We start from the raw sequence: 18,472 nt of genomic DNA, 5'->3' as shown, positions 1-18,472 counted from the left end.
CAGCACCCCCAGACTGAGCCGTGAGCGCAGCCCCGGGGAAGGGAACGCCCTGGGCTCCGCAAGTGGCCCCAGGAACGCAAGCTCTGCTCTTGCCTGCACACGGCAGAGGGACAGACCAGGTCCCTCAGGTCCCCAGGACGCTTTTCCTGCTGCCCTGGCCATCTGTGCTGTCTGGCAGCAGAGCGTGCGGCTGGACGTGGTCAGCAGAGTGGCCGGACACACGGATGCGCTGGGCGAGTTCGCTCCTCGCCACGTTACCCCACTGCCTGGCACGGCCCTGCCGAGGTGCCTCCCTACACTGGGATCCCATTCCCTGCTGCCCTTCGGACGGAGCTGTGCTGCAATGCCCTCGGTCTGGGCCAGAGTTGAACAATCCTCTGCAATGCTCCTGCTCCCTGCCAACACCCGGCCAGCCCGCTGAGGGACTTCTCCAGCCCCAGAAGGCTGTTACAGACAAAACAGTACAGAAAATACAGAGTGAGGGCCTGGAGAGACCCTTCAGTTATCCCAAGCAGGCAGAGGAGGCTGCTGTTAGCCCACACATTTTAGAATAAAGCAATTGCTTCATCATGCAGCTGCTTTTCTCAGCCCGAGTCTCTCCCGCTGCTCCCTGCGGCTCTTGGAGCCTTTGGAGGTGACAGTCCCCTGTCCCTGCCTGCCCTGGCCAGGCTGTGCCTCCAGAGCGGCTGTCGCCGGCAGAGCAGAGGGACTAATTAACCCTGGCACGACGTCACGTTCGTTATCTGCGGGTCCGAAATGTCACACGGCCAGCTCCAGCCCGACGTGGGGAAGGCGGCAGAGCCCTCGGGGAAGGTCCAGCCTGGACTGCTGGCGTGGGCTGGTGATGAGGAGTGGACGTGCCCCCGCATTCTGGAGCTGCGGGAGCCCCACGGGCAAAGCCACCTCTGTGTCACCTCTGTGCCACCTCTGTGCCAGGGCATGGGGCTGCTCCCTGCCAGGGCTGCTCCTCTGCGTGCCCGGGGACCCTGGGGAGGTGACAGAGCGGGGACAGCACAAGGCCGCTCTCCCTCCGCTCCTCCAGGGCACATCCAGCCCCTTCCCCAGGTGGGCTTTGGTGCTGAGGGCAGAGGGGGCTGAGCTGGGACCCTGCAGCCTCCCCTCTGAATCCCAGAGCTCGTGTCCTTCCAGCCCCTCTGGGATTTCAGGGTGCGGTTACAGCATGTGGGAAGCCCCCTCCGAATTAACCTCCAGCCTGGCCAAGGTGAGGACTGACACAGAACCCGGTTGTTTTTCTTTCTGGGATATTGATTTTCCCCCCTTTCGCTTTCCTGTCCAGTGAAAGCTGGGAAATCTGAGCCAGCACAGAGGCTTTGCTAGGAGCGTTATTGCAGGAAATGCTCCCAAAAAACCACAGATGAGGAGTCGCTGGTCCCGGCCAGGAATGACCCCTGCAGCTGCAGGAAGGCCACGAGGAGCCCAGAGAGATCAGCCCAGTCTGGCTGGGCAGAGCCAAACCAGGGGGTGCTGGGGGTCCCCAAAGCTGCCACAGCTCAGCCTCGCAGAGGCAAATTGTTGCAGTAAACTCCTTTTTATTTGTGCTCTAAGAGCAGCACAGGAGATTGCCTGCCAGCTGGAAGGGGTGCGAGTCCTTGATTAGAAATGCCACGTGGATACAAATGAACTTGAACAAAAGGGAGGAGAAATAAACCCCAGCCTCCTCCTGCAGGGCCACGCCAGCCGTGCTGTGGAAGCGCTGCTTGAAGAAGGGATTCTGATGATGATGAATATGACGATGAAGGTGATGGGGAATGTGCTGGAGGGAATAAACCAGTGCTGGATTTGGACTCGGATCTGAGTGCAGCCAGGACGTGGCGATTGGCTCCTTTCCTGCTGGACTCCGTACAAGGGGAATGGAGGGGAACTGTGTTTGCTCAGTGTGCCCTCAGAAAGCCTCTCAGGTCAGCTGGGCACACAGCAGCCGTGCAGGTTTGCAGGGCACAGGGACCCCCAGTTCCAGCGGGTAAATCACAGAACCCCAGAAGGGTGTGGGCTGGCAGGGACCTTAAAGATCATCTAATTGCAACCCCTGGGACACCTTCCCCTGTCCCAGGCTGCTCCAGCCTGGCCTTGGACACTGCCAGGGATCCAGGGGCAGCCACAGCTTCTCTGGGCACCCTGTGCCAGGGCCTGCCCACCCTCACAGGGAACAATTCCTTCCCAATATCCCATCTAATGCAACTCTCTTCCAGTCTAAAGCCACTGCCCCTTGTCCTGCCACTCCACAAACAGTAAATAGAATGCGTGTCAGTGGCAAAGGGAAACACTCCCAAGGGCAGCCAGCCGTGTTTTCCTCTCCTCTTGCCCCGCAGTAGCCTAAGAAGCCCCATCTCATTGTCAGAAGAATAAGCTGTGCAATGGTTTTGAAAATAAAGGCTTTTTAATTACAAGCACATTTGGGAGCCTTCTGGAGGCCATCTGGCTGGGAGAGCAGGGTGTGGGCACCGGGCAGGGAAAGCCCAGGGCGGCCGAGCAGAGCAGCTCCTGGAAAAGCACTCGATTAATGTTAAGAGCTAAATCCTCTCTTTCCATTAAGCCATATGGGCCAGACCCAGCGCTCATCCATCCCAGGGATGTGGAGCTGCAGTGCTGGGTGCCTGGGCTTTGGAAGCTCTGGGATGTGCTGCTCATTCGGCCCTTGGACGAGACTGGACAGAGATTCCCAATAAACCCGAATGCCCAGGCTGCCTCTGCCATCGCTGCCTTCCCAGGCAGCTTCATGGGGAACCTGCTCCTGTAATTACTGTCCCATGTCTGGGATTAGCCACTCCTATCAGCCATGCAGAACACAGCCAGGGCCTCATTAGACACTGTCATTGTGCTAATTAGGTGGGTTTCATACTCAATAATGGAGCACAATTTTGTGGCAGTTTCATGAAAAAAAATAGGAGCAAAAGCCATTATAATTTCAGGAAAAGTCCCTGGAGAAGTGAAATGGTAATTCACAAATCCAACTCTGATCTATTAGCAGATCCTGCTCTGGAGACTAAATTAGGGAGGATGTCTGGCTTGGGTGATATTATTTATTATTTGAATGTCTATAAAGAATATTTATTAAATATTTTTTCTCTTAAGAACCTTGAGACGCAGCTACATTTACTCGCTATTCCCAAGTGTTTGAAGCCTAGACCACACTGGATTTGTCACTGCAAACACCCTGGAAAATCCTATTTTAATGCAAAACATCCTTTGAAGATACACTTAACAGGCAGAGAGAACACAACACATTTGAAACCACGTTGGTCATTTGGTCAGCTGTCCATGCAAAGTGTCCCGGTGGGCATCTGATCCTTTGGAAAAGGAACAAATTAAGGAACCCCCACACCCCCTGTCCTCAGGTGCTCCTCCTTTGTCCCTAGAGCCGAGGGGAGGGAGGAGCAGCGGCTGTGGGGTGCCAGCAGCTCCCCGGCTCTGTCCCTGCTCCCAGGGAGGTGGCCTGGGCAGTGCTGGCTGGAGCAGGAGCCTTTTGGGTGGGAAAGGAACACGTGGGAGGCAGCTGGGGCCAAGAACTGCCCTTTCCACGTGGAAGTAGGAACAATGGGCTCTCCCTGGAGCAGGGACAGAAAGGCCGGGCAGCAGCTGATCTGAGCTGCTCCTGGCACAGCTCCGGGGGCAGCTGTCGGGGGGCCACAAGTGCTGCTCCTCCTGAGAAACTTCCCGTGGCTCCTGAGGAGCCTCCAGCGCTGGGGAACGGCCCCAGCAGCTGCTGGGCTGGGGTCAGCACTCAGGAGGGACAGGAGCTGCCAGAGCGGGGCCGCGTTCCCAGAGCCCCGGGCTGCGGCTGGACCGGGCTGGCACCGGCCGGAGGGAACGTGGGGCGGTCCTGGAGAACGGCTTTTCCCATGGAGAAGGTTCCCCGTGTGCATTCTGGGCTGCACATTTCCCTGTCCTGCACACACATCCTGTGTCCTGGGTAACACAAGGCCTTGCAGAGGCAGCCACCTGCAGAAATGTGTCCCTCACCTGCCATCCCAAATGTCACCGTGGCCGTGCCATGCTCAGCCTGGCCCCACGACTGCCCATCACACCTGAGGGCAGTGCCAGGGACGAGCTCACAAAGGCCCAGGTGGGAGTGCTCAGCTCTGCTGAGTAAATCCCCATCCAGCACAGTGCTCCTCTCCCCGTGGGACTCAGCCCTTGGTGCCAATGGGGCACATCTGGGATGGGGGTGCCCCAGGGCTCCGGGCTGGGACCCCCAGGTTGTGCCTGGGCTGCAGGGAAGCCCAGGGCTGGGGCCACACTCTCTGGGGACTGAGGCAGGTGCGGGAAAAGCTGTTCCTCTCTTGGGAAATCTCCTCCCCTTTGCTCTGGAAAGGAGCAGGGAGGTAACAAACAGGATGAACTACAGATAAAAGAGGAGGAAAACAAAATGCTTTACAAGCAGCTTTTCAGCATTGAGAGAAATTAGGAAGGGGGAACAACCAGCCCAAAAGCCCACGAGGAGGAAAGACAAAAGCCTGCTCAGGTTCCTGCAGAAGTGCTGAGCACAGCGCTCGGGTGCTGCCCTGCTCCTCTCCTTGTATGGGCACAAACAGGGCCTGCCTTGTGCCTATATTTAATTTGCAAAGAAGAAGAATTCTCCCTCCGTGCCTCTGCCCCACTGGCCTCTCTGCCTTGGGAAGTTACAACAGGAATAGAGTTGTGCCTTTAAAACAAATAATCCCCCTGCTCGCACATAAACCCTTCCTAAACTCGGAGTGAGTGGAACAGGTTTTTGGAACACAACCCTGCTGCGCACATGGAGCATCTGCTGGGGCTCCTGGCTGATGGGAACGGGGGCTGCAGTGCCCTCACCAGCTCTGTGCTCCCTGCAGCTGTGGTAGGACCCCCGGCCCTGTTCCCCTCCTCAAACCAGGGACCGTGTGCCTCTGAGGCTCTTCCCTGGCAGCAGTTTCTGCCCCGAACCTTTGTCCCTCTGCCTCTCCTGGTGCTGGGGCAGGCAGGACGGGTGTGGAAGCTGCAGAAGCCCTGCAGGCTCTCGGGGCTGTGCAGGGGCTGCAGGGGATGTGCCTCTGGAGCAGTGCTGGCACCCTGGCAGGGAGCTCTGCCGTGATTTACAACCTCTCCTTGAATGGAAACTCTCCTGGCTGCTCCCCAAACTCCCCGGTCCCAGCTGGGAACAGCCAGGGAAAACCCCGGAGTGAGAGAAGAGACCGAGGGTGTTCCACAGCAGAGATGAGACTGATTCCACTTTATTGGAAACTCTTGGAGAGTCGGACACTGAAGAACTTGGTTCTGTCAAGAGGAGGTTTGTACACAACAGCAACAGGGAACACAACAATAAACAGGGGATGGAACTTTGCATCTGGGTGAAAACCCAACAATAAACTTCTGCAGTGATTTATCTGGAGCGATCTGTAGGGACAAGGGGAGGCGAGAGGGGCAAACCCACCGAGACCCCCAGGTCACAAACCCCCTGCAAGGAGCCTTGTGCCCCACTGGTTTAACTGGCAGGGGAGGGAGAGCTGCTGGGAGGGCACCAGGGATGCAGTTTAAGGGGAGACCCCCCCAAAGTTGGGGGGTTGCCCCCCACTCAGCAATTGTTCAAGTCTTATAAATTCAAACATTTCTTTCCACTTAAATAACAAGTGCTTCAGGTACAAGGCTTGGGATGCCTGGTGTATAACCCAGTTTCAAGTGCACACAAGCAGGAATAGATTTTTTTAAAACAACTCTCTTTCTATATATATCTGCACACTCATACACACACATGCACAGCGTGGGTTTTGTGCTGCAGCCATTGAACTGGAGATGATGGAATGGGCCTGGCACCAGGAGCTGCTCACCTGTGGCACCACTCATCTTAGAGCTGCTAAAGATTCGGATTATTTTTGCAAATACCGGTCCCCAAAGGTCTCCCCACGTGGGGCTGTGTCAGCTGCTGCTCAGGCAGTCCCCGAAGCCGTAGTTCTCCAGAAAATTCCATGTGCAGGAGAGTGAAGCCTGCAGCGTGTTCTGCAGGACTCCTCTCCTGTCCCTGTGGAGAGATCAGGAGTCTCCCAAAAAGGTGAGTGTGGCCTCCAGCTGCTGGTGGGTGTGGAAACGCTGGGCAGAGCAGAGGACAGGCTCAGACCCACACGGCCGTGTTGATGTCAAACCCCGCCTGGCTGTAGTCTCTGGAATCGTGGACTTTCTTGGTGCCGATTTTGGGGTGCTCACTACAGCTTTCTGCCCTGGGGCACCTCTCTGCTTTGCTGTGATGGTTCTGCAGGTTCCCATGAAGGGGGAAGTAAAATGTCCCCTTGAGTTTGTTGATCTTTTTGGACCTCTTGGAAATCTCGGGCCGTTTGTCCTCAGGAGGAAGCCAGCAAGGTTTCTCCTTGAGCAGCCTGTCTCGGTCCGGCCGGACGCTCCTCAGGAACTTCTTGAAGATGTTGGCTGTGAGGGAGAACTTCCTGCAGAGCTCCTGGGATCTGCTCATGGACAGGGACGCCTCGCTCTTCTCCCCCTTCTTATCCAGCTCGGGCAGGTCCAGCCAGTTCCCCACCAAGTCTGCAAAGATGTTGTCCCCCAGGACCAGCGGCTGCCGGTTCCTGCTCTGGGACATCAGGGACGATGTCCAGTCGTGGCCGTCATCGCACCCCGGGCACTCCTGGCACAGCAGCCACCCCCCAGCTGTGCCCTGGCTGCTGGACTCGAATGTCCGGGGCCGGACGTGCTCCACTCTGCTGGACACGGAGGAAGGTCCTTTTGGGGGACAAAGGTCCTCCCCGCAGAGGCTCTGGGAGGAGGAGGGGGTGTCTCGAGGGTGGTCACTCTCTGGGAATGCAGTGGGATGGGACAAACCCGCTGGCCGTGGCACAGGACACGCCAGGGCCGGGGGGCAATGTCCCTGTGCCTGCCCCAGCTGCGTGTCCTGCCCGGCCCCGCTGCTCCGGCAGCACCGGCGCTGCTCCGCGGGGCTCCGGCGCCCCGAGATGTCCAAGTGCTCCAGGGCTGTCTGCACCTGGAGCAGCTTCAGCTCCTGCAGGGCGCCCATCATGCAGTTCATCTGCTCGTGCAGCCCGTCGCCCACCTCCTTCATGGAGAGCTGCGGAGGGAAGAGCACAGGCGGGTCAGTGTCCCCAGCATGGAGCAGGACAGCGAGCACAGGGCAGCAGAGCGGGGCTGAGCAGCTCCCTGAGACATCCCCCTCCCTCCTGACTGCATCTGCCATGCATCCCACCTGCACCACATCCATTTCAGCCAACGGCACTCAGGTTTTCCTTAGATTTTTCTAGGAGTGTCCCTCTAGGAACAAGAGGAGCTGACAGAAGTGGTTTGTTTGACCTGACAACAAAAATAAAGAGTTTGAGTTTCCTTTAATTGCTTGGCAGAAGCCCAAGGTGTAGAATTATGAATGGTTTTGGCTGCTGCCAGTTTTAGAATATTCCTGTGCCTTTGTGTCTTTTGTGCCCTGTCACCAGCTGAAATCAGGAGCCAGAACACTGAACAGAGGTGCCTTCCAGGGAGAGCCTTGCTTCCTTACCTGAAATGCTGAAGTAGATTAAAAAGAAACCCCAAGAAGAATTGTTGTTACTCCATAACACATCTTCAGCTCTCAAGGCCCTCAGTGCAGGCACCTCTCACTAGAGGACAGTCAAAGACATTTCAATGCATTGGAAATTTTGTACAGAACAACCAACAAACTCTAGGATTACTGACATTCAACCGGGAATTCTTTGATTCCCAGGCTACAATCTTTAGTAGCAGTTCTGCTTCATCCCTGAACCTCACTACAAAGATTCAACTTTCTATACCAGACTTAAAATAAGCAACTTATTCTCCAGAGCTTCCCAACTCCCCCCCTTCTCTTTCGCTCTGTTGCTTTCTCTCTCTCATGCAGGATCTGATCATATTCCCAAAGCAGCACCATAAAGCAAACGGGCTCCACTTTCCAACAGCTGCCACTTACTCTTTTTTAGCAGGGAGGGGGAGTGGGGAAGGGGCAGGAGAGGGGAGGAACAGCAGGGGCTGGCAGGGCTGGAGGTGAGGGCATGTCCCACTGCTGTGAGGTGGTTTGCAGAAGAGATTACCCCTGTCAAAGGAAGCTTCAGCCAGCCTACGCTGTCACAAACACGTTAAAAGGCTCACCACCATTTTTTGTACAGCAACAGATCTCAAGATTAGGGTGAAAAAGGCCAGCTTTTTCTTTTTTTCTTATGTTCAGCTTTACATTACCAAGGTTTATTTTCTACCTCTCCTTCATTTTAACCAAGCTAGTTCAATTACTTGCTCTATTTCCATCTCTGTACGTGGGGCTGAGCAGTGAGAAAGAGCAGCCATCAGAAAATTGTAACAATCCAGCTCTGTAAGTGGAAACTGCTCAACAGTTTCTGACCACAAATCCCCACTTCAAACCCCAGAACCTAAAACTAAACTCACCAGCAGGTTACGGTCATTTTTCAGGGCTTTTCTCTCAAGAAAGTTGTTTATCATCTGGAATGAGCACACAGCTACAAAGATACAGAAAATCTGTGCTCAGCTTCCTGATTCCACCACCCAGAGCCTCCAGCGATGGCATTTTTAACATCAGCAAATAAACTCCTGCTGCAGACGTGCAAACAACGTCCCAATTCCAGCCTCACCGAACTCCTGGTTCCCACACCAAGCTGGGGCCAGATGCTCTGCCAGCCTCAGACAGAACTATCACCTTACCTCTCCAGATCTGCTGTAATGCTGCTCGTCCTAACCTTTCTTGCCTTATTAATGGCAGTCTGTTTGATCTGGGGCTTTGGAAAAAGCTGGATTTGGAGCCAGCCTGGCCCCTCATTGGCCACTTCCCACCAAATCCCCTGGCGCAGTAATCGCGCCGTGGGGAGTGACGGGGTCCTGCCCCGGGACTGGGCTCCTGGAGCCCTCGGCATCTGCTGGGCAGCTCCGTTCCCTCCACGGCCTCAATTACCTGCCCTGGGACGGGGCAGCCCTGCCGGGCTCAGCCAGGCACACCTCGGGAGCACTGACCCTTCCTCGGCAGCGTTGGGCAGCGCTGGGCTCGCTCCTCACAGCCAGATCCAGCCGCCTCCCGCAGGAACACACCTGAGCCCCGACGCTTCCAAACCCAGCACTTTTCCTTCTGAACAAAGGAGCTGGGGCTGCCAAACCCGGTGCCAGCACCAGACTGGGGAGCCTGAGCTGCTGGAAAAGAAGCGGGGATGTCTTCCTCTGTGGAAACCCTCTCCTGTGAATGACTGAGATGTGGATGCCTGGGCTCAGCCTCCCTCGCAGCACAGGGGCAGGAGAGGAGGCTCTGGGCTGTGACTCCTCTGTCCTGCTCCAGTGGCCTGCCTCAGGAAGGGTGAATCCCACCCTCCAGCCTCAGTGTCCCTCTGCAAACGTGAATCCCACCAGCACCGACAGAGTTTTCAGCATCCTGACCCTTTTACCTCTGCTGGCAAATGCTGCTGTAGTTTCGGGTTGTGCAAGTTAAAAAATGAAGCAAATCAGCCCCCTCTGCTTTATCTTTTGCTCTTCATGGTATCTGCTCAGTCTTTTACAGAGCTGGAGAGCGGGGGAAGCCCAGCCCAAAGTGAAGTCACTGCCTGGTGACCAAACGGCCTGCGGGGCTTGGATTCCACCCACCTGCAATTAAGAGTACTCACCTTGGAAAGAAAATTCTGGAGGGAAAAAAACCTCCCCCAGTGTCTAACTGCCAGCCTCTCCTCCTTGCCAAGACCTCAGTTCTCCCAAGTTCAGACTGGCTTCTCTGAGACTCTCCAGCAAAGGAACAATGTCCTAGAGAAGAGAGATCACCTCCCTGGCAGAGGGTCAGGACTGAACTACCTGGTCTGCGAGAAGAAAAAGGGATTCTGCAAATAATTCAGCAGACTGGGCTGGAAATCAAATGGATGCTGTACTGCAGGCAGTGGGAACTCCAGGCTGAAGGGGCAGCCCTTGTAGCCTCACTGGCTCTTGGTCACACACTTCATGTAGAAGGAACTTGAATTTGTGATGAACTGAAGTCAATTCCAAGCAGAGCGTGAATGTGACACAGAACCCCAGAGAGCCTTAATGTGGTGTGGAGAGAGACCCTGACCACGCTGGGGCTTATGCAAGTGCTGTTATGTAAGCTGGGCACCAGGAGAGGCTCTGGCTTGTGCCTCTCTGTGAGCTGCAAACCCCAAACCTGTTGTGGGATCAGTGGGGCTGCAGAGCAGAGCACAGGGGCAGCAGCACTGCCAGACTCGGCTCTGCACAGAGCCTGCCCTCCCCTCTGGCTCCTGCTGCTCTCTGCTCAAGGTGCACAAATACATCAGCATTTCCAGGGTGTCTAATCTGAGACACTCTGCCCTTCAATATAAGTGGTTGTTTGGCTTCTCTGCTTCCAAAAAAAGCCCTGTTAGAACCATGACAACTTGCAGATACCCAAATCTATCTCTATAAACCAGTTAAAAATCAGATGCCTCAAATTGGATCTCATTATTCCTGAAACTCTCGCAATCCCTAAAAATTGGCATGAAAACTTTTATGTCTAATTCTGCACAAGCCAACTCATGCCTTTTAAAGCAAGACAAGTGCTCACAGGGCTAAGTGCTCCCCTTCAGTGCCCGGGACTGGTGTGTGATGGGAGAGGTTCCTTTCTCCAGCACTGAGGTATTACCTGGCTCAGTCCTGTGGAGGTGTGACCCAGCCAGCTCAGCCTCAATGCTCCTCCAAAGCAAAGCTCATTGAAACTACAGACACCCCAAGCACTGAAAACTGAAGTGCAAAATTCAAAACTCCACTTTCAAATGATCATCATGGAATATTCAACGTGGAGGGGGGGGAACCAAACAAAAACCTGCCAGAGTTCAGATACAGAGGGGTTTTTGCACTGGCAGTGTCCCATCCTGAGCAGCAAAGGCACCAATTGCTCTGGAGCCACCTCTTCCACCATCTCCTCACTCCCCAAGGATAACCCAACAACTGCTTTACACAGTTGGTAATCAATGATCTCCCACCAATGACTAACACCGCAGGAGAAGAGCCCGTCCCAAGGAACCTCCTCCAGCAGTTACTGGCATTTCATCAAATTCAGCCTCAAATACCTGAAGTGTACAAGTAAGGGAGATTTTCCTTGTCACTTCCCACTTCCCAGGTAAATAAGTAACTTTTACCAGCCACTCTGGAACTGGTGTTTTTCTGTTAACATCCCCCTTCACGGAGCTCTCAGAATCCAGTTCCAATCAATCTCCTGGAGCCACAGCTGTCTGCATTCCAGCCCATCCACACATCTGCCTGCCCAGGGCCGCAGCAGCTTTGTGATGCTGATGGAAAGGAAAAGCCCAGCAACATCCCCGGCTTTCAGCTGAGCACAGAGCTGGGAAGAAGAGCCCTGAGAGTGTTTGTCACAACCAGGAGGAAGACAGATGTCCAGCTCTTAGGTAAAAGAAATGCAAAGAGAGGAAGTTATTGCTAAGAGGACAGGAAAGAACAAATGGCAAATAGTTCTTGATAATAGTTCTGATGGGCAACAGACCCAGCAACAAACAATTGGTATTTAAAGCAGATGACATAATAGAGACTGAAATTATTTTAGAACTGCTGAGCTGATCATATTGTTTCTGTGTTTCCCTTCGGGTCACTAACTGGATTAATCTTCAACAAGGCTGCAGTTGTGGCTGCACAGCCCTCGCTGCACAGCTCACACAGAGCTGCTCTCCAGCTCCATGTTCCACCTTTCTTTTTCTTCCCCTGGAGGATGCCAAGGGCCTGCAGTTGTCTTTCAGTCCTTGCATTTTATCACTATAATTCCAAGTCTCTCTTTTACCTCTTGTCTTCCCAGGGTATTTTAGGTGTTCATGAGGATGTTAACCGTGAGCTCAGTTTTCTGAAAGAGGAAGGATGCTGACACTGAACCAGAGACTCCCCCTCACAACAGTTTAAATAGATCCTGAACAGATGTTAACCATGAAAGACGTGGTTCACATCACTCCATTATCCACCTTCCTTCCCACTGCAAGAATATTGTTCTGTGCTTCCCAATCACATTCCCTATGTTTAAAAGCAAATCAGAAAAATCAATTCTCCTCAACCGGGATAAAAATGGACCAAAAATAACTTTAATCTTCAGACTTTTACTCACAACCCAAAGCTAAGAGAGACCACAGGCCTCAATGGACAGACCAGCCACTGCAGATGATGGTTAAAATGTCAGTTTTCAGCCCAGACCAGCTTCTCTGGGAATCTGCTCTTTAAAATTCCTGAATACATGAAGCTGGGAGTCTGAAAAAATCCATCCTCATCTCTAGGAGACTGCTCTGGAAATACCAAGAGGACAAAGCGTGTGACTGCTTTTTCTCCCCAGTTATACGTGACAGGACATCTGCTGTCAAGTCACTCCTTTGCACCTTCCCCTCAGGAACACCAAGGAATGAGATCCTGTGACAAGCACCCAACCTCCTGGCACTGCTCCAGCAGCCAGGGGCAAAGTCACCCAAAAAGGGACCCCTTCATCAGCAGAGACACACATGGAGCCGCCTGTCCCACCTGCTGCAGTTGGGAGCAGCGACACTGGACCCTCAGGGCTGTCTTGTGCTGCTCAGACTGCAAACCACCCGAGCTGCCCCTCCCGAGAGGGCAGGAATGAAAACACAGCAGATCGTCTTGGAGCGTGACACAGTTACCGGAATAGGAGCCGGTGTGAGACAAAGAGTAAAAATAATTGGCTGTATTTTTCACTCGGACCGAATGTTCTATTCCCGCAGGATATTCATAGCAAGAAACATTGCCTACCAGGACATAAATTAATGTAAGAAGGGAGTCAGACTCTATCAAACTCAGTAATTCAATGCATTTATGACAAATGTGCAGGGAGAACATTAAAAGTTCAAGTCAGAGTGGTGAGGTTTCTTTTAAACAGTACTTAAATACTTTTCCTCCTAGAAGAAAGCAACAGAAACCGCAGATATATCCTGGATTCATCTGAGAGACCAAAACACGTAAAAGTTCCAACCACAGCTAACGTGGCTGTGCCCCCTCCCGTTACAGCCATACAAACCCAACGTGCCAGAGCAATCTGCCCCATGGACTCCCCAGCAGAAAATAATGATCGATTCTAACTGCAGACGAGCTCCAGGCCCCCATCCCAGAGCACATGTGTGAGGCTGGGACATGGCAGTGCAAACTGTGCTGGTGTCTGCGAGTGCAGGGAGGCGCTGCCGTGTGCAGCGCGAGGCACGGAAATGAAACTCCTCTCTGCTAATGCCCCAGCAAGACAATTCTTGTTAAATCTGATCTTTCGGCTGAGATAACGCTCTGCGACTCGGGGAGCAGGCACAACTCTGCTGTGCCTCAGGACGATGCTTGCAGATTCTGAACGCAGCCGATACAGTGAAAAGGGCTTTGAGTATCGAGATTAATTGCGTGAATGGCAGATTCCCAAGCTCTGGGGCACATTTCACAACTGCCACTGCAAGGACAGATGACAGGAGTGCAGAAGCACAGCTTATTCCATCACCAGACCTACAAACCAGCGCTGCACATTCCCACAAGCCATGCTGTGTCCATAAATCTCCAGGGGCTTCCCGGAGGAGAACAAGGTCTTAAAGTACTTCCTGCACCCGGGGATGAGGCGCAAAGAGCTGGCACAGCTTGTCGGCGCTGGCTCCGCTGTCAGCCCGGGACGAGGATCCCCGCTCCAGCAGAGCTGCCCCATCCCACCCGGCCGGGATGAATGGCTGTGTCAGCTGAGGCTCTCCCGGCTGCGAAGCATTTGCATGTGGAAGCTTCTGAATGGATTCCAATCAAAGGGACACCACACATGCCAGAAACTATCAGCTTACAATGGAAAACATGCGACTGGAACAGGAGAGCTCTCTCGAACTGACTGAAAGGGGTCAGATTCATCCTGGGGAGCCGTGGCAGAGCTTTCCCAGAGGAAATGGGAAGCGCAGGGTAAGCATGCCTGGACCTTGCTCCTTGGTGACTGGTCTGGCACAGCCCTCTGTGATCTCAGGGCACAGGTGACACGTGGGGGCTCACCAGCACCCCAGCCAAGCACATCAGCATTTAAATATGTTTTTAATAAACAAAGCAAGGGAAAGAAAAACCAGAGCTGGAATCCTTCTATCTCACTAGTGGGGGATTGAGTTGCACAGGAAGATAACCTTTCCCTGGGAACTGGGAGCTGTGCCAACATCCACTATTTTTTGAGAAAATCCCCTCCTCAAAACTGGCCAAGAGTCTGGTTTACCAAAACAGAGGCTGTTTGCACTGAGACAAACTACACTTCTGCAAACGGGACCGTCTCTAACCTTGCCATGTGGCACTGGGCAGCCCCAGCAAGCCCGGCTCCTCACAGAGGGAAGTTCTGCAGAACCTCCCTGCACAACGGAGCTGCTCCCTGGACACAGCACAACCCAGGGTGTTCCTAAATCCCCGGGGATGCCCCGGGGCCGGACTCCCCTTTGCCCCACTCGCTGGCTCCCCGCGGCCAAAGCCGCTCCCAGCACTCCTGCCCGCTGACCCCGGCTCTGGCGCATCCAAAGGCGAGCTCCCGCTGCCCGCGGTGCAGACGGGCCCAGCTGTCCCTCGAGCTGCGAGCTGCTCCTTAGAGAAACATTAATCTATTTTAATTCCGGGCTATCTGGACAGAATTGATTTCTAAAAGCTGTTATTGCTCGGGATATCACTGGTGGATGCTTTAATTGCTACAGCTCCTGCTTTCACTCCCAGCCTGCAGCTCACTCGGGCTGCAGGGAGGCTGAAGGAGGTGACCCCAAGGCCCTCTCCAGCTGCACCCCGTGGATGTCCCCGCACAGCCGCGCTCACGACTGCGCTCGGATCCCCGGGGCACTCGTGCGAAAGGAAGTTTTTAAGTTTGAGTAACAAAAACTGGGCGGTGGGAGGGGGAACGAATGTGACTGGTGAAAACCAAATGTATGGAGATCCAGGCTGCTCTCAGTCAAGTCACAACTCGTCCAGCTGAAGATGACAACTGCCCCTTCCCAGTTTTTTAAGCCAAGCATATACACAGATTTATGCCAGGCTAACTCATGGTTTATTAATATAATAAAAACTGTTGCATTTTTACAATGAAAATCTATTCCTTCACTATAGCAAAGGCTGAACAAAGCCAGAATTTTCTCATTTAAAGTATTTTTTTTCTGGCTTTCACATTGTGTGAGGGATCTGCCTTTCTGTTGAATATATTGACTCTTCAGAAGTTATTTTTTGCACTACAAAACAGGCATGTTTTAGACTCAGAGGTGCAGTGTTTAGGCTCCTCTACAAAAATATTGCTCAGATAACAAAACCGATTTGGTTAGAAGACAAAACACTGATTTAGGAACCTTATTCTTAGGATGTTCTTCTGGAAGTTACTCCTTCTCCCATCTCACCTTCCAACTCACTCAGATTTTCAAGAGCTCTCCCATTATTCTGTATGTCCTGGTTTGCAGTTTGCATTTCATTCATCACACCCGGTGTACAGCACACCAGTGACTCCCATTTTCCTTTGTTTTAGTTTGTCATTCACCTCCTATGTTTGCTGGGGAAACACTGGGAACGCCAGCAGGTTAAATGTCACTGCTGCCACATTTATTGAGAGTAAAAGGCCACTGCCCCAGCCCGTGTTTCACAAGACACTGGGATCTGGAGGAGCACAGGGCTCTCCAGCCCTGGTCCTGCCCTGGGCGCAGCTGGAACTTCGCCTGCTCCGCAGGGACTCACTAGGGTTGTTCCACACGGAATGCTTCCTGCAATGCAGGCACTGTACAGAACTCCGGGGAGCACAAAACCCAGCTGAAATCAACATCCTTTCCAGTCCAAACCGGGAGCTTCTTGCATTCAGAAACTTCACCCACCCATTCTTGCTCTGCCTTGTCTTCCCCTTTTGTTCTCATTATCTATTTATCAGGATAACGCAGACTCCGAGCCAGACCCGCTGGAACCCTATTTTGGGAAGTATCAGTTCCTCCTCCCAACCCACCCCAGCCAGCCCCAGAGCACCAGCAATACCTTCGGGCTGCTGGACAAGCCCCAGCAAGCTCCGGGAGTGAGGTTACCCCTGAGCAGGAGCGGCAGGAGGGCGAAAACACCGCTCGTTTCTGACAAAGGCTTTCCTATTAAAGAAGTATTTTCACAGCGTATCGGAGGTGCCAACGCGCTCCCTTCACAGCCTTTTGATTCCCGGAAAGTTGTTCCTATCCATCTCTGTGGCTGCTTCTCTGATTTCTGACCTGTGCTGGCAGCTTGTCCCTAAAGCCCCCGCACGCCCCCGCCGCGGTTTCTCTCCGACAGACGGACGGACCCCGAGCGGCCAGCGCTGACCGGGACCTGCCCCCGCTCACGGGGATGGGAGCGGCGGGACCCCCGACCCACAGCCGGGATTTGCCCCCGCTCACGGGGATGGGAGCGGCGGGACCCCCGACCCACAACCGGGATTTGCCCCCGCTCACGGGGATGGGAGCGGCGGGACCCCCGACCCACAACCGGGACGTGCCCCCGCTCACGGGGATGGGAGCGGCGGGACCCCCGCGCCCCGGCCGGGCGCTGCCCTCCCCTCCGTGCCCACAAGGCGAGCCCGCCGCGCAGCCCCGCGGGACCGGCCCGGGCGCTGCCCCGACCCCCGGCCCTTACCAGCTCCTGCCGCAGGCGCCGCAGGTGCTGCTCCATGGCCCGGCTCGGCGCGGCCCCGCCGCGGGAGGGGAGGGCAGGGGGGCTGTCCGGGGGGCTGTCCGGTGCCCGCGGGGCGGCTCCGGGGGGCGGCGGCTGCCGGCGGGGCAGGGCGCGGGGCAGAGCGCGCAGCGGGCGCGGCCGGGCAGCGCGGCGGCGGCGGGGCCGCGTGTGCGGGCGGCGGGGCGGGGGCAGCCGCATCCCCCCGCCCGGCTCCGGCGCCCGCAGCCCTGCTGGAAGCGGCAGCCGCCCCTGCAGAGCCAGCCCAGCGCTCCGCCCGTGCCGGGCGCGGAGCGGGCCCTGCTCCCGGCCAAGTTGGGTGCTTTAGTTTGTTGTGGTCTGGATTCTGCACGTTGCTCCGCAGGCGCGGACCACCCCACCAGAAGCACGGATTAACCTACATGGCCTTAATCACGAGAAATTGCAAAGCCACCCAGTTGCGGTGTCCCCGTTTTGTCCTCACGGCGGGCTGGGTTGCGGCCGGGGCTCGTGCTGTGCCTGGCCACCACGGGGATGTGGCGGTCCCCTGGCACGGGCACACAGCACAGGCACTGAGCCCGGCCCGTGCCTGAGTCCGAGCGCCCTTTGTCAGGGACAGCACATGTTAGAGAGCCGCGAGAGACAGGTGCTGAGAGTCCCTTGGCGGGGTTTATTTCCAGAACAGTTTTCCATCCCTGTTCCACCGGCGCTGTTTCAGCCCGTGGGAGTCTGCGCACACAGAGCACCTGGAAAACTCCGGGGTATGGGGGATGTGGGAGCTACGGATGAGCCCCTCTAAGACCAGGATTCTTTTATCTCGGATCAACAACCTCTAATATTGCTTGTCACCACAGGACACCAAACAGATGGACAGGCGAGCCAGGAAAAAAAAATACAAACACTTTTGGATCATCAGACTTTATAACTGCTCTGAATTTGAAAGGGTTTGAAGTTTTGAGTGTTTCTCACAAATAAATATTACTCTCATCTTATTTGCAAAATGTGTTGTTTAGATGATAAATGCTGAGCCCCCTGTGATAATTTAACAAGGTTTGTCTGAGTTGCTCCACAATGCTAAAGAACTTGATAGGAGAAGAAATACTACTTTGTGTTCTAAAATTTGGGATTAAAAATGTAATTACTTGGTTTTTTACCATAGATTTGACAAAGACTGGCTAAATGTTTGCCTCTCCGGGTCTTTATATTTTGGAGGAAAACATTTTTTATAGATGGTAATAGGATTTGGTTTGTTTGCTTGTTTGTTTATAGAAATCAGTTTCTGTGATTTTGAAAGCTGACCTTTGTGTCAAAATCCAATTTAAATGGGAAATTTGCGATCTGCCCTTTCACATGTGTTTGGGAAACACTCCAGAGTTAATGTTTATTGATCCTTCCACTGTCTCTTTTATTATGGATCAAAATTTCCTGTCTCTGCTCATTTCAGGGTTCCCATTTCCCATCTGTTAAGCATGGGAACAGCATCTCTCTTCAAGGCTCTGTAGAATGCAGGGATAATAAATTAATTTATTAAAGAAATGACCTTATCAAAAAGTGAATCACTTCCAACAGGGATGTGATGTGCCATCATGTGAGTGGGTACTTGCCAGTCTCGAGTCTTTCGTACAGTCGAAGCCAGCTAACCCAGCTATGATTTTTTCCTGAAATCTGGCAGGATTTGTTGGCCAGCTGGCTGTTCCCCACGGGCCGGGGTCCGGTGTGGATGTCCACAGCCTATCCAAGCATATGGCAGGTTGAAGAGCCAGGCAGGAGTGAAAAATCAGAAAGCTGGGATGGCTCCAGTGGAGCACAGGGGCCGGAACGCCTGGCTCGGGCAGTTGCTGAGGCACAGGGAACGACCCGGCTGCCCAGGCCTCTCCAGGGTCCCAGACATGGGCAGGAA

The 18,472-nt window shown here is 54.1% G+C and overlaps 1 protein-coding gene across 5 annotated transcripts; it reads right to left on the bottom strand.

The window, feature by feature from the left end:
• Positions 1 to 5,194: 5,194 nt before the first annotated feature.
• INKA2 (inka box actin regulator 2) lies at positions 5,195 to 16,661 on the bottom strand. 5 transcript variants are annotated; one of them, XM_039565442.1, is made up of 3 exons: positions 16,558 to 16,616; positions 7,184 to 7,287; positions 5,195 to 7,048 (listed from the first exon to the last, which is right to left on the bottom strand). In XM_039565442.1, the coding sequence occupies exons 2-3, from the start codon at positions 7,196 to 7,198 to the stop codon at positions 6,086 to 6,088; spliced, it is 978 nt and encodes a 325-aa protein (XP_039421376.1). In that variant the 5' UTR covers positions 7,199 to 7,287; positions 16,558 to 16,616; the 3' UTR covers positions 5,195 to 6,085. The 5 variants fall into 5 exon arrangements, with proteins under 5 accessions (XP_039421376.1, XP_039421377.1, XP_039421378.1 ...); XM_039565443.1 differs by lacking the exon at positions 16,558 to 16,616 and adding an exon at positions 8,656 to 16,371; XM_039565444.1 differs by lacking the exon at positions 16,558 to 16,616 and adding an exon at positions 8,383 to 8,642.
• Between the last annotated feature and the right edge of the window lie 1,811 nt (positions 16,662 to 18,472).

This window comes from Corvus cornix, chromosome 26 (assembly GCF_000738735.6).
Source record: "Corvus cornix cornix isolate S_Up_H32 chromosome 26, ASM73873v5, whole genome shotgun sequence".
NCBI lineage: Eukaryota > Metazoa > Chordata > Aves > Passeriformes > Corvidae > Corvus > Corvus cornix.
The sequence above is the reverse complement of the archived record's forward strand: the minus strand, read 5'-3'. Positions and strand labels throughout refer to the sequence as shown.

What these genes read in the sequence shown, in the direction of transcription:
- INKA2 (XM_039565441.1), bottom strand. Translation starts at nt 16,593, where the DNA reads ATGGAGCAGCACCTGCGGCGCCTGCGGCAGGAGCTG. An exon ending in GGCGCCTGCGGCAGGAGCTG is followed by an intron (nt 7,049 to 16,557) that starts GTAAGGGCCGGG and finishes TTCCCTCCGCAG; the next exon opens with CTCTCCATGAAGGAGGTGGG.